The sequence below is a fragment of the Vigna unguiculata genome, chromosome 4 (assembly GCF_004118075.2).
Source record: "Vigna unguiculata cultivar IT97K-499-35 chromosome 4, ASM411807v1, whole genome shotgun sequence".
Classification (NCBI taxonomy): domain Eukaryota; kingdom Viridiplantae; phylum Streptophyta; class Magnoliopsida; order Fabales; family Fabaceae; genus Vigna; species Vigna unguiculata.
This window is the reverse complement of record NC_040282.1, coordinates 41,893,206-41,905,276: the sequence shown is the minus strand read 5'-3', so window position 1 is coordinate 41,905,276 and position 12,071 is coordinate 41,893,206. Positions and strand designations below refer to the sequence as shown.

Here is a 12,071-nt window from a genome sequence, read left to right as displayed (position 1 = left end):
TTTAGAATATTCTACGCTTAAGATTATTTGTGAAGTTGATTTTATCAAGATAATTAAGATATCCTTGATTTAATCTCAACTTGAATAAGTTTCACATTATTATTTATTTGATATATATCTATTTTAAATTTAAGACAAAATGTGATTTTTTCCATATCATTATTAGTATTAAATTTTTCATCATTGTAAGATATATTTCTTTATCAGCTTCATTATTATTAATGATCCATCTGTTTAGCCTTTGTTACCCGAATTTCAAGTGCAAGTAAAAAGAATGGTGAATTGTACGACCGCGTTTTGACTAAGATTCCGTGCGACGCCGTATTGAAGACTCTTGTCATGAAATAACACTGCGAAGAAGACTCAACTCCCTCTCTCTTTCTGTCATTCTCCGAGAACAAAAATATCTCGCTCCAACTCTTCTCTTGGGAATCGAGAAGAGGTAAACAAATTTATCTTTCTCTGGTTCAATTCTTTTCGACTTCTCTCTCAATTTATTTTCGTGCAACAAACAACTTTTCTGTTCCGATTGTCTGGTTTGTTATTAATTAGCTTTCAATTGAGTATGATAACTGCTATTTCCGTATCTGATTCAAATTTGTGTGTTGTTGGCGATGGATTTGTGCGATTGGTTGTGTGGTTTGGACAGCGAACTGGAGTGAGAGACAGAGACGATGGGGTTGTCTTTCACGAAGCTGTTCAGTAGGTTGTTCGCGAAGAAGGAAATGAGGATTCTGATGGTAGGTCTCGATGCTGCTGGTAAGACAACCATCTTGTACAAGCTCAAGCTTGGAGAAATCGTCACCACTATCCCCACTATCGGTAATTTCACTATCGGTTTTCCTTTTTAATAGATGCTCCATGTAACATGCTTCTTTTACTTTTTTTGGTTGTACTTGGTGTTATATTTATAATCCACTACTAGTATTAGTATCAGTAGTAGTAATAACAGTAGCAGTAGTAAGATTTGAATCCATGCAACTAGATGTCCGCACTCACTGTTTGGTACATGGTTGTCCCTGAAGGAGAACACAGTGGAAAACTAAAGAAAATTAATTAGAATTGTGCATATCACGCACCAAGAATTTATTATACAACTTGACATACTGTTCGTTATTTTTTGGGTATGTGAAAATTTGAACTCTTACAGAAGCTGATGAATGGCCAGGGGTGATGTTTGTGTTATTATTTTTTGTTATGGGAATTGTTGGAGAATATAGGATCACTAGTGATATGACTAAATTAAAGCATACAAGTGATGGATAGCTCACACCTTCCAAGTCGGTATTCTATTATTGATTTAGCTCTAAACCCAGAGTTTAAGGTGGTAACAGACTATCCTAATAACTGTTGGTGGGCTTATTGGGCCCGTCATTGGACCACTTGCAAATGTCCTGTCTTGCAAACTTGATACTCTTGAGATGTCCATTTCTCAGTGTGAGGGTCCTTAGAGATCCTAATTTATTGAATTAATTTTCACTTATTAATTTATTTAGTATGATATTTCTGGGACTTGTGCAATGATATTATTAATGTGGAAATTTAAACATTATGAGTTGGGTTTGCTAGAGCAGTATTTCCTCTTATGATTGTACAAGTATAAATTGCTAAATTAGAGCCACATTTTTCTTTGTAGGATTTAATGTTGAGACTGTGGAGTACAAGAACATCAGCTTCACTGTGTGGGATGTTGGTGGTCAGGACAAGGTAAAACTGCACTTTCTGTCTCTTTCTGCTTGTTTGTTCCTATTGTAATTGTAACAAGAGCTAGTATAGTCATGCATGGCTATGACTCTCAATCCTAAAGAGTCTTTCATGTTAGACTTCCTGGCTCTGTTCAAGGCTTTTATTTGCATGATCTCCACCTGGTTTGATTGATCTATGGAGTTGAGGACTCTATGTGAATTTGCTACTAGATTTTATATTTCTTACGAAGGTTTGGTTGGGGAAGTGGATTAGCTTTTCTTAAGCCTCTCTCCTGTATATTGCTATATAAATTGATTAATGTGATGAATTTACTGCTAAATTATTCATTTTTGGAATCACTGATGGACCTGTCTTCTTTTGGTTCAAACATTATTCATATCTGTGTGACATGTTCTGTTAGTGTCTCATGTTGCTTATTCAATTTTTACTTTTTTCTATTATAAGGGTTTATGTATTTTTTCTATAACTCTAGTTGCTATATGCAGATTCGTCCACTATGGAGGCATTATTTCCAGAACACTCAGGGTCTCATTTTTGTGGTTGATAGCAATGATAGAGATCGAGTGGTTGAGGCAAGGGATGAGTTGCACAGGATGCTGAATGAGGTATATTGTATAGGCATGCTACTTTCACTCACATATATCCTGATTTCTTATAGAGCACCTGTGATAAATTGATAGAAATTTTAATAAATCACATCGAAATATAACTGTCTGTGTTGTCCCTCAGTTACATGCACCAATACTTTCACTTGAGTCACGTATCCGTGTCCGACACGTATCCGTGTCTGATACTTTAGGATACTTTATTGATACTTATTAATGAATTATCTAATTTATAAAGTCGTAGTACACTACGAGAAATTTTTTGAATAATGACAAATTTTAGTGACAACAAATATTAAATATTTAGTCACTATACAGTGACCAATTTAGGTACCTATTCCAAAACTAAAAATGATTGACAGCTAAAATAGTTCCAAACAATTATAATTGATCTTTACATTGATAATTAAAATAGTTTTTTTATTATGAATTGGTTTCTAAATTAGTTACTAACATTATCCACCAATGTTTTGACTACCAAAATAATTGGTTTCTAAATTGTCTACTAACATTAGCTACTAACAATGATATATTTATTATGTTTTTAAGAATTATTGTACAATTTTCAATATTTATATATCACATATCTATCACGTATCGTATCCTATTATTTTCAAAATAAACGTATTAATGTATCGGATATGTGTCGTATTCGATACACGTATCAGATACGTATCGAATTCGATACACGTATCGTATCCGTGCATCATGACAGATACTGTTCTCTGCTCTGAATTTAGAATTATAATGCACATGGCTTCCTTATCACACGCTACTCCTATATTAAACAAATAAAATAATTGCCATAGGGCATAACTGCTCATAAATGCTCCTATTACACCCTTTTCCATCTCATCTTTGTTATTATCCTTTTATGACTTTAGTAGTTTTGTGTTCTTACTAATTTTGTTTCACGATGTTTAAGTCTTTGTTATAGGGCATTTTTTTTTTGCATTTTGGGGTCTATTTGAAGTGAAATTTCTATAAATGGGTTCGTTCAATTTTTTTTGCAAAAACAGGTTAAGTCGTTAGGGTGAGGGACTACATTGCAGGTGAAATCATCCTCCACTCAACCGATTTCTTTAATTTTTTTTTCAAAAGCCAATGTCGTCCTTACAGAGGACGTCTTGTGTTGGGGAAAAGTGAAGTCGTCCTCTAACATATGACGACTTCACTTTTTCATTTTTTTTCAATTTTTTTCCGTAATTAATGAATTTTGATTAATTTTTAGTTTAAACTTATTGGAAGAATAAATGGTAAAAAAAAATTAATGGAATAAAAAAAACATTAAATTAATATATTTTAACATTGATTAATAATTAAAATACCACAATTAAGTTAGTAGAAAATTATCTGTGTCCTCCAGTTCCACATGGAGGTTGTCTTCTGGGTCTAGTTGGTCGTGTTTGTGGTTGTTGTTGGTGTGGTTCATCATGATCATCATCTTCATGTTGATGACTTTGAGAAAATTGGAGATGGTGAACCGTTGTTTGGGGGGTTTGAGAAGGCATTGGCGGAGGATAAAATGACATTGATGATGAAGATCCTGGATAATAGGCAGATGGTGGGGTCATGGCTGAAGTGCCAAACATATGTGATGGACCAGCACCATAACTTGACTGATGTGGGAAGAAACCGTACGGGGAAGGGACATGTTGGAATTGGGTGTTTGATGAGTTGCCAAACTGAGGGTGTGAATGTCCAAACATTTGGCTGTGACCCATAGACGAGTGTCCAAAAAATTGTTGGGGATGATGTATAAAATCTAGAGAAGACCCGACATGGCTAGTGTAGGGTTGTGAAGCAGGTTGGGAAGGTTCTTGTGACATATCATACTGTAAAATAAATAGCAAGGTCATTGCCATGAATAAGTACGCATAATAACCAAATGTACAACATTGTAGCAAAACTAACCTCATCGTCGGAAGATTCAGTATTTGGAGATATATAGTGGATAGTGTGGTTTATGTACTACTGCATGTAGGGTGTTTCATCACGCAAATGGTTGTTTCCGCTAAACGATGTACCTTGAATTTCCCGATTTTGTTAGTCATTCCAAATTGCAATCCACTAGTGATGATGTGCCATCCAATCTCTTTCATTTCTCCCCTCAAGGCATCCTTGTGGACTTGATCTAGGTTAATCGGGTTAGGCAGGATGTTTTGTCTTAATCCAAATTGACGCATGACCTTATCCGCATGATGGATTTCGATTGTCGCAAAACAAATTACAAGGACTGTTGCTTTAGCCACTGCATGGATGTCAACCACAATCAACCGACGAACTTCGTTTTGAATGTAAGGTCTCCACAAGAACTGAAACAAATTTGTAGACATTAGTTTCAAATTTAGAAAAAAAAAATATTTCAATTAACTTAATTATTACCTGTCTTGTACGAATTTGATCAAATTTCAAGCGAAATTCACTAACTGAATTGGAACCAACATTTCTCCGATCCGCTTGGTTCATCCACCTAAAAAGTGTATGAATTTCAAGTAAGTTAAATTACAAGGCAAGCAAAGCAAAAAAAAAATAGTTAAGTTAAAAGTTAGATTTTACCTTCTGCATTGAGGAAACCATCCCCATAAGCCACTTCCTCATCACTTAAAGGCTCAAGTTGTAGTCCTCTCCCAAGTCCAACATTATATCAAAATCATGCATCCACCAATATTTTCTTGGCTTAGGTGAATGCCATGATCTAGGGCACAATATAAACAGGACAAAACTGTAAACCCCCAACTATAATTGCTGACTACATTCAAGTCAGCTAGCTTAAGTAGATACATCACATGTACCTTAGCAGCAGACGTGTTTGGCATTAAAATGCTTCCAATCAATGTCAGTATGTACGCTCTCAGATATTGAGCAATAACATTGTTGTTTGCATACTGTGGAAGTTGTTGGAAAGTACTATTTAACCAAGAAACTCTAATAGAATTTCCTCTTATCACCGTGGGTGGTGGAATTACCCCCAAATGTTCATGGAAGGTCGAGAATATGTCTTCCACCGTGGTGGGACCAGTGACCACATCTTCATCTATCAGTAGGCCAAGGAGAATTGCCACATCGTCTAATGTCACAGTGGTCTCTCCATGTGGGAAGTAGAATGTGTGAGTTTTTGTCCTCCACCTTTCTAATAAGGAAGTGATTAGAAGGTGGTTGACATCCATGTCTGAAATGTACAAGGTGTGTCCAAATTTAGCCTGTTCAATTAAATATTTCACATGCGGATCAATTAAATCTTGGTCATTTAGAATCCAGACTCCAGCTCGTCTGGGTCTGAGAACTCGTTCGTTGCCTTCCCATAAGTCCTTTGTAATATGTTCATGTTGAAGGCGAAGTAGTGACATATCTGGGGAAGGCGTAAGTTGTTAGCCATGCTTAAAAAAATGGGTGAAAGGAAATTAGAGTAAGACGAAAATATTAATTATAAAGATCATAATTATTGACTAAAATTTGATGTGCAAAATAAAACTTAAAAAAATGCAAACCTTGAAAATAGTAGCAACGAAGTTGGTGAAGAAGTGTTTCTAGAAAATCAGTGTACAATGAAGCAACCCAAACAAAGATTTAATTGATCTGCGTCTGAAATATTTAATTGAACATGCTGGATTTGGACACACCTTGTATATTCGAGACATGGATGTCAACCACCTTCTAATCACTTCCTTATTAGAAAGGTGGAGGAAAGAAACTCACACATTCCACTTCTCACATGGAGAGATCACTGTGACATTAGAGGATGTGGTAGTCCTTCTTGGCCTACTGATAGATGGAGATGTGGTCACCAATGCCACCACGGTGGAAGACATATTCTCGACCTTCTATGAACATCTAGGGGTAATTCCACCACCAACGGTGATAAAAGGAAACTCAATTAGAGTTTCTTGGTTAAATAGTACTTTCCAACAACTTCCACATAATGCAAACAACAATGTTATTGCTCAATATGCAAGAGCGTACATACTAACATTGATTGGAAGCATTTTAATGCCAGACATGTCTGCTACTAAGGCACATGTGATGTATCTACTTAAACTAGCTGACTTGAATGTAGTCAGCAATTATAGTTAGGGGTTTACAGTTTTGGCCTGTTTATATTGTGGCCTAGATCATGGCATTCACCTAAGCCAAGAAAATATTGGTGGATGGATGATTTGTTACAATGTTGGGCTTGGGAGATGATTACTTCTATAGCTCCACAACTTGAGCCTTTAAGTGATGAGGAAGTAGCCGATAAGGATGGTTTCCCCATATGCAGAAGGTAAAAGCTAACTTTTAACTTAACTATTTTTTTTGCCTGTGCTTGCCTTGTAATTTAACTTACTTGAAATTCATACACTTTTTAAGTGGATGAACCAAGCGGATCGGAAAAATGTTGGTTCCAATTTAGTTAATGAATTTCGCTTGAAATTTGATCAAATTCGTAAAAGACAGGTAATAATTAAGTTAATTGAAATATATTTTTTTCTAAATTTAAAACTAATGTTTACAAATTTATTTCAGTTCTTGTGGAGGCCTTGCATTCAAAACGAAGTTCGTCGGTTGATTGTGGTTGATATCTATGCAGTGGCTAGAGCAACACTCCCTGTAATTTGCTTTGCGATAGTCGAAATCCATCATGCGGATAGGGTCGGCGTCAATTTGGATTAAGAAAAAACATCCCGCATAACCCGATTAACCTGGATCAAGTCCACAAGGATGCCTTGAGGGGGAGAAATGAAAGAGATTGGGTGGCACATCATCACCAGTGGATTGCAATTTGGAATGACCGACAAAATTGGGTCATTCAAGGTACACCGTTTAGCGGAAACAACCATTTGCATTATGAAACACCCTACATGCAGTGGTACATAAACCACACTATCCGCTATATATCTCCAAATACTAAATCTTCCGATGATGAAGTCAGTTTTACTACAATGTTGTTGTGCATCTTTTTATCATGCGTACTTATTCATGACAATGACCTAGCTATTTATTTTACAGTATGATATGTCACAAGAACCTTTCCAACGTGCTTCATAACCCTACATTGGCCATGTTGGGTCTTCTCCAGATTTTATACATCATCCCCAACAATTTTTTGGACACTCGTTTATGGGTCACGGTCAAATGTTTGGACATTCACATCCTCAGTTTGGCAACTCATCAAACACCCAATGCCAACATGTCCCTTCCTTGTACGGTTTCTTACTGCATCAGTCAGGTTATGGTGCTGGTTCATCATAGATGTTTGGCACTTTAGCCATGGCACCCCTATCTGCCTGTTATCTAGGATCTTCATCATCAATGTCATTCTATCCTCCACCAATGTTTTCTCAAACCCCCCAAACAACGCTTCACCATCCCCAATTTTTTCAAAGTCATCAACATGAAGATGATGAACCACATCAACAACAACCACCAACCAGATCCAGAAGACGACCTCCATGTGGAACTGGAGGACATAAATAATTTTCTACTAACTTAATTGTGGTATTTTAATTATTAATCAATGTTAAAATATATTAATTTAATGTTTATTTTTATTGCATTATTTTTTTTACTATTTATTCGTCCAATAAGTTTAAACTAAAAATTGATCAAAATCCATTAATTACGAAAAAAAATTGTAAAAAAAAAAATGAAAAAGTTAAGTCATCATGTTAGAGAGGACGACTTCACTTTTTTTCCCAACACAAAATGTCCTATGTAAGGACGTCATTGGCTTTTGAGAAAATAATTAAAGAAACTGGCCGGATAGAGTCCCCCACCCTAACGTCTTAACCTTTTTTAAAAAAAATAAAATTGAACGAATCTATTTATACAAATTTCACTTTAAATAGACCAAAAATAAAAGAAAAAGGCACATATCAGGGGAAGAAGGAGTCTTATTAGTAAGTGTGTTATCTAGAAATTTGTCCATACCTTTCTATATTGCTTTTTTGTGGTTAGACTAAGATATAATTTTTGCCCATTGTGAGCTGTACATAGGAATAATTTCCCTTTGATGATTTGATATATATTCCCTCCCCCAAAAGTGTGGCTTCCCATTCACAAGGATTTAGGGAGCTTCAGAGGTTTGGTCTACTCTTATATGCTTTGTTTTTTTTTTCTTTTCATTGATTGTTTTTCCAACATTGTCAGTTTTTCCGATCTCTATCTAAAGCCCTAAGACTAGCCACACTACCTCTTATTAAAAGTATTTTAGTCTTGACTCGTGAGTGTTTATCATCTACAAATTAACATTTCTTCTCAATTTTTCTGTGAAGTCTGACAATTTCTTGTAGTGGCAGCTAACCATATTTTTTAGTTTTCTTCAGAGGTGTTTAAGTTTTTTCTTTTTTTAAAAGCCAAAAAGAGAAAACACAAAAAAAGAAGGAATGAAAGGTGTTTTACTTATTATATTAATTTATGCATTGATTTGGGACTTTCTTAATTATGATTTTTTTACCTCAAAGAAGATCTGTAGATTTGATGGATGTAATTCGATTGCTCTGTTGCAATACTGACTTATTGACCTTAAATTTCTTGTTGTTATTGTTCAACAACCTTCCGTTGTCCAAAAATATTCCTGCCCTGTTGCTTTTCTAGTGCAATATAACAGAAGCCAGCCCTGCAGCTTTCTCAGTGCAATAATATAAATAAAAAATGATAATGATATTTTGACTACTTTCTCTTACAATATGAAGTGTTATTTCTTATGTGGTTTTGGAATATTGAGAATGAGAAAATGAAAAAATAGAAAACCAATTAAAAAAATAATACATAAAGTTGTAAGAGAAAGTTGTCAAAATTTAGTAGTCAAAAAATCATTTTTCATAAAAAATCTGTCCTACAATCGCTACATTCTAGATAATGTCCAATCCTATAGGTGAGAGAGAGGGTGTTGAGATCCGACATCAACTATAGATGTGAAGTAGAGCTTATAAAAAGTTGAGCAAGGCCATATGAATTAGTTTTTAGGTTTATGACCCAACCCAAATTGAAGATAGTGTAAGCAATGGATTTTGGGATTAAATGACGTGACAGTATACTGGAAATTTATTAAGGTGACTTTTGAATCTTGATGGTGATTTCGTTTCAGGATGAACTTAGAGATGCTGTTTTGCTTGTTTTTGCCAACAAGCAAGATCTTCCTAATGCAATGAATGCTGCAGAAATAACCGACAAGCTTGGTCTTCATTCACTCCGTCAACGCCACTGGTATGATGAAGATATGGTCCTTATCTAAAAGATTCCATTGATAATACTGATGATTTGAATTTTCTTGCATATATGTGAGAGGAACACGAACACTGGTTGATTAGTCTCTAACTTCAGTGCAATATTTAATTTGACCAAAGAGATTTGAATGTGTGAGCAACCCCTTCTCATTAAATGGCTTGATTTATTTCAGGTATATCCAGAGCACTTGTGCAACTTCTGGAGAGGGTCTCTATGAGGGTCTGGAGTGGCTTTCCAACAACATTGCCAGCAAGGTAAGTCTTGATGCTGTAGCTCTAATTAAAATGTTATTGTTAGGATGACACCATGTGCATGATTTGGTTTGTTGTCTTTTATAATTGCCTTCCCATGTGGTTATTTTTGGAACATTATTGATGTTTAAGTATGTAAATATTTGAAAGGGAAAAAATGAATATATATTTCGGGTGGTTAAGTTTCCAATTTTTTGTGTTCAAATACAAACCTCTAGACAAAAAAGTTACATTAAAACAGAGTTCAATTAATTTTTAAATCAGATTTTAAACACTTCTATTTTTATTTAAGATTTTTTTTAGTTTTTAAGATTATTTTATAAAACAGGTTTTAAAAATAATATTTTAGATATATAGAAGAGGGATAAGATGAGTGTCTAAGGAAGAATACGAGAAATAAAAAACTGAGTAGAAAACCTAACAACTACAAGTTTGTATGTTTTTCTTTGTTTATTTTAGGGTCCACTATGTTTTTGGTTCTTCAAGTTTAATTGTAATTTGAAATTAGTCCCTTATCAAAATTTTTGACTAATTTAGTTCTTCATCTGTAAAAGTACATGAATTTAGTCATTTTAATCAAATTTTGTTAAGTTTATCTAACGTTTCAAGCGTATCTCATAATAACGTATTTTATGATAGTATTTGAATTGTTTACACCGTTTGATACATTTTAATTTCAATGTTAACTCAAATATTATCATAAAATGCCTTTAAAATGTCAAATAAACTTAATAAAATTTGGTAAAAATGATTAAATCCACGCATTTTTAAAGATAAAGGATTAAATTGGTATAAAGTTTTGAAGATGGACTAATTATAAAATTCACTACAACTTGAGGAATCAAAAACATATTTAACCCTTTATTTTAAGTACCGAAAATAGTTTGAAACTGTCTGCAAACTGGTTTTTAGATTTAAATTTTTTCGAAACGTAAAATTAACTACTAAATCGAACAATATTGATCCAAGTAAAACTAAAATGTGTAAATAGAAAAATCTGTTTTGCTACAAAACTATCTTTGATTGCTTTCAAGATGGGAGAAGCTCTGGTTAAATCGTTAATAGCTTGTGTATGTTATCTTATATTTTATATTTGATAACTTACCAAAATTTCGTGATTTCTTAGGCGTGAGACATATGAAAAAACTTGGTTTTGTCTTGAGATTTCATGCTAGTCTGGCGGTTCTTGGAGAAAGATGCTTATGTTTTATATGGTTAAGGTTGTAATAGCTGAACACTTATTGTAAGTATTTATTTTGTGTTAACTTGGTTTTGTATGAATGTTTAAGTTAGCTAATACTTTTAGCTATAATAATCGGAACTTTTGTTCGTGTTTGGTTAGTTTCATCATCGATTGGAATATTTTCATTGAGTTTTTTCAAATCCAGATTCTCTATTGATATTTTTTTTAATCTGAACATTAAAAATACATTGTGTTAGTATTCTAAATATTTTTTTAATATATCCTAAAATTAGTGATAATCGATATATTATAAAGACACAGTAGAAGAATAGAACAGCAGAAAATTCAAATTTGATTTTTTCGTGGGTATTGCTGTTGGTGATGTTATTGAATCAGCATTAGAAAATCGCAAACTTTTGGTATTAAAATATCAAATTCTCTCCATTCAAAGTAGTTGGATATTATAATTTATAATTAATATGCAATTACATTTGTGATCCAATAAAAAACAGTAAAAATTTCGCATGTTATTTTGACATTTTTTTTAACTGTTCAGTTAATGCCAAGTTGGATTAATTAATAAGCATTGACATTTTAACTTGTTTCTAGATTAGCTCAATGAAATATAATAAAATACCCAAGCCTTGTTTCTTCCATAAATAATATAATTTTTTTGTGAGGTTTAAATGTTGACAATTCGATATTATTTAATATAATTTTAATAGATTAAAATTTAAATGAATAATTGATTTCAAATGAGTGATTATTTAAAATACTAAAGGAGATGTTAATTTATTTAAGGATTTAATGTTTAGAAATAATTATATCTCAAATGGAAACAATCAAAATGAAATTAAATAAGAAATGTTAATTTATTTGCGAAAAAAAATCATTTAAAATGCTAATTAATTCAATATGGAATATCCATTCAATTTTATAGAAATAATTTAATATAAAATTTATTTTATCAAAGTAATGCAATTTTAAATGGATTTTGTTTTGAAAGGCCAGAATTCATTAAAAAGGGGACACATGTCAATTAAGAATGATTGTGAAAATAATTAAGATGCCATTCGAAATACTGATTATTTTAATATGAAATACCATTTAAATTAC

General features: G+C 33.2%; 1 protein-coding gene across 1 annotated transcript; it reads left to right on the top strand.

Annotated features, from left to right (window-relative positions):
* The first annotated feature begins 249 nt into the window (after window positions 1-249).
* LOC114181803 (ADP-ribosylation factor) lies at window positions 250-11,122 on the top strand. Its single transcript, XM_028068365.1, has 7 exons — window positions 250-442; window positions 650-822; window positions 1,637-1,707; window positions 2,193-2,312; window positions 9,382-9,500; window positions 9,694-9,775; window positions 10,899-11,122. The coding sequence occupies exons 2-7, from the start codon at window positions 675-677 to the stop codon at window positions 10,902-10,904; spliced, it is 546 nt and encodes a 181-aa protein (XP_027924166.1). The 5' UTR covers window positions 250-442; window positions 650-674; the 3' UTR covers window positions 10,905-11,122.
* Window positions 11,123-12,071: the final 949 nt, after the last annotated feature.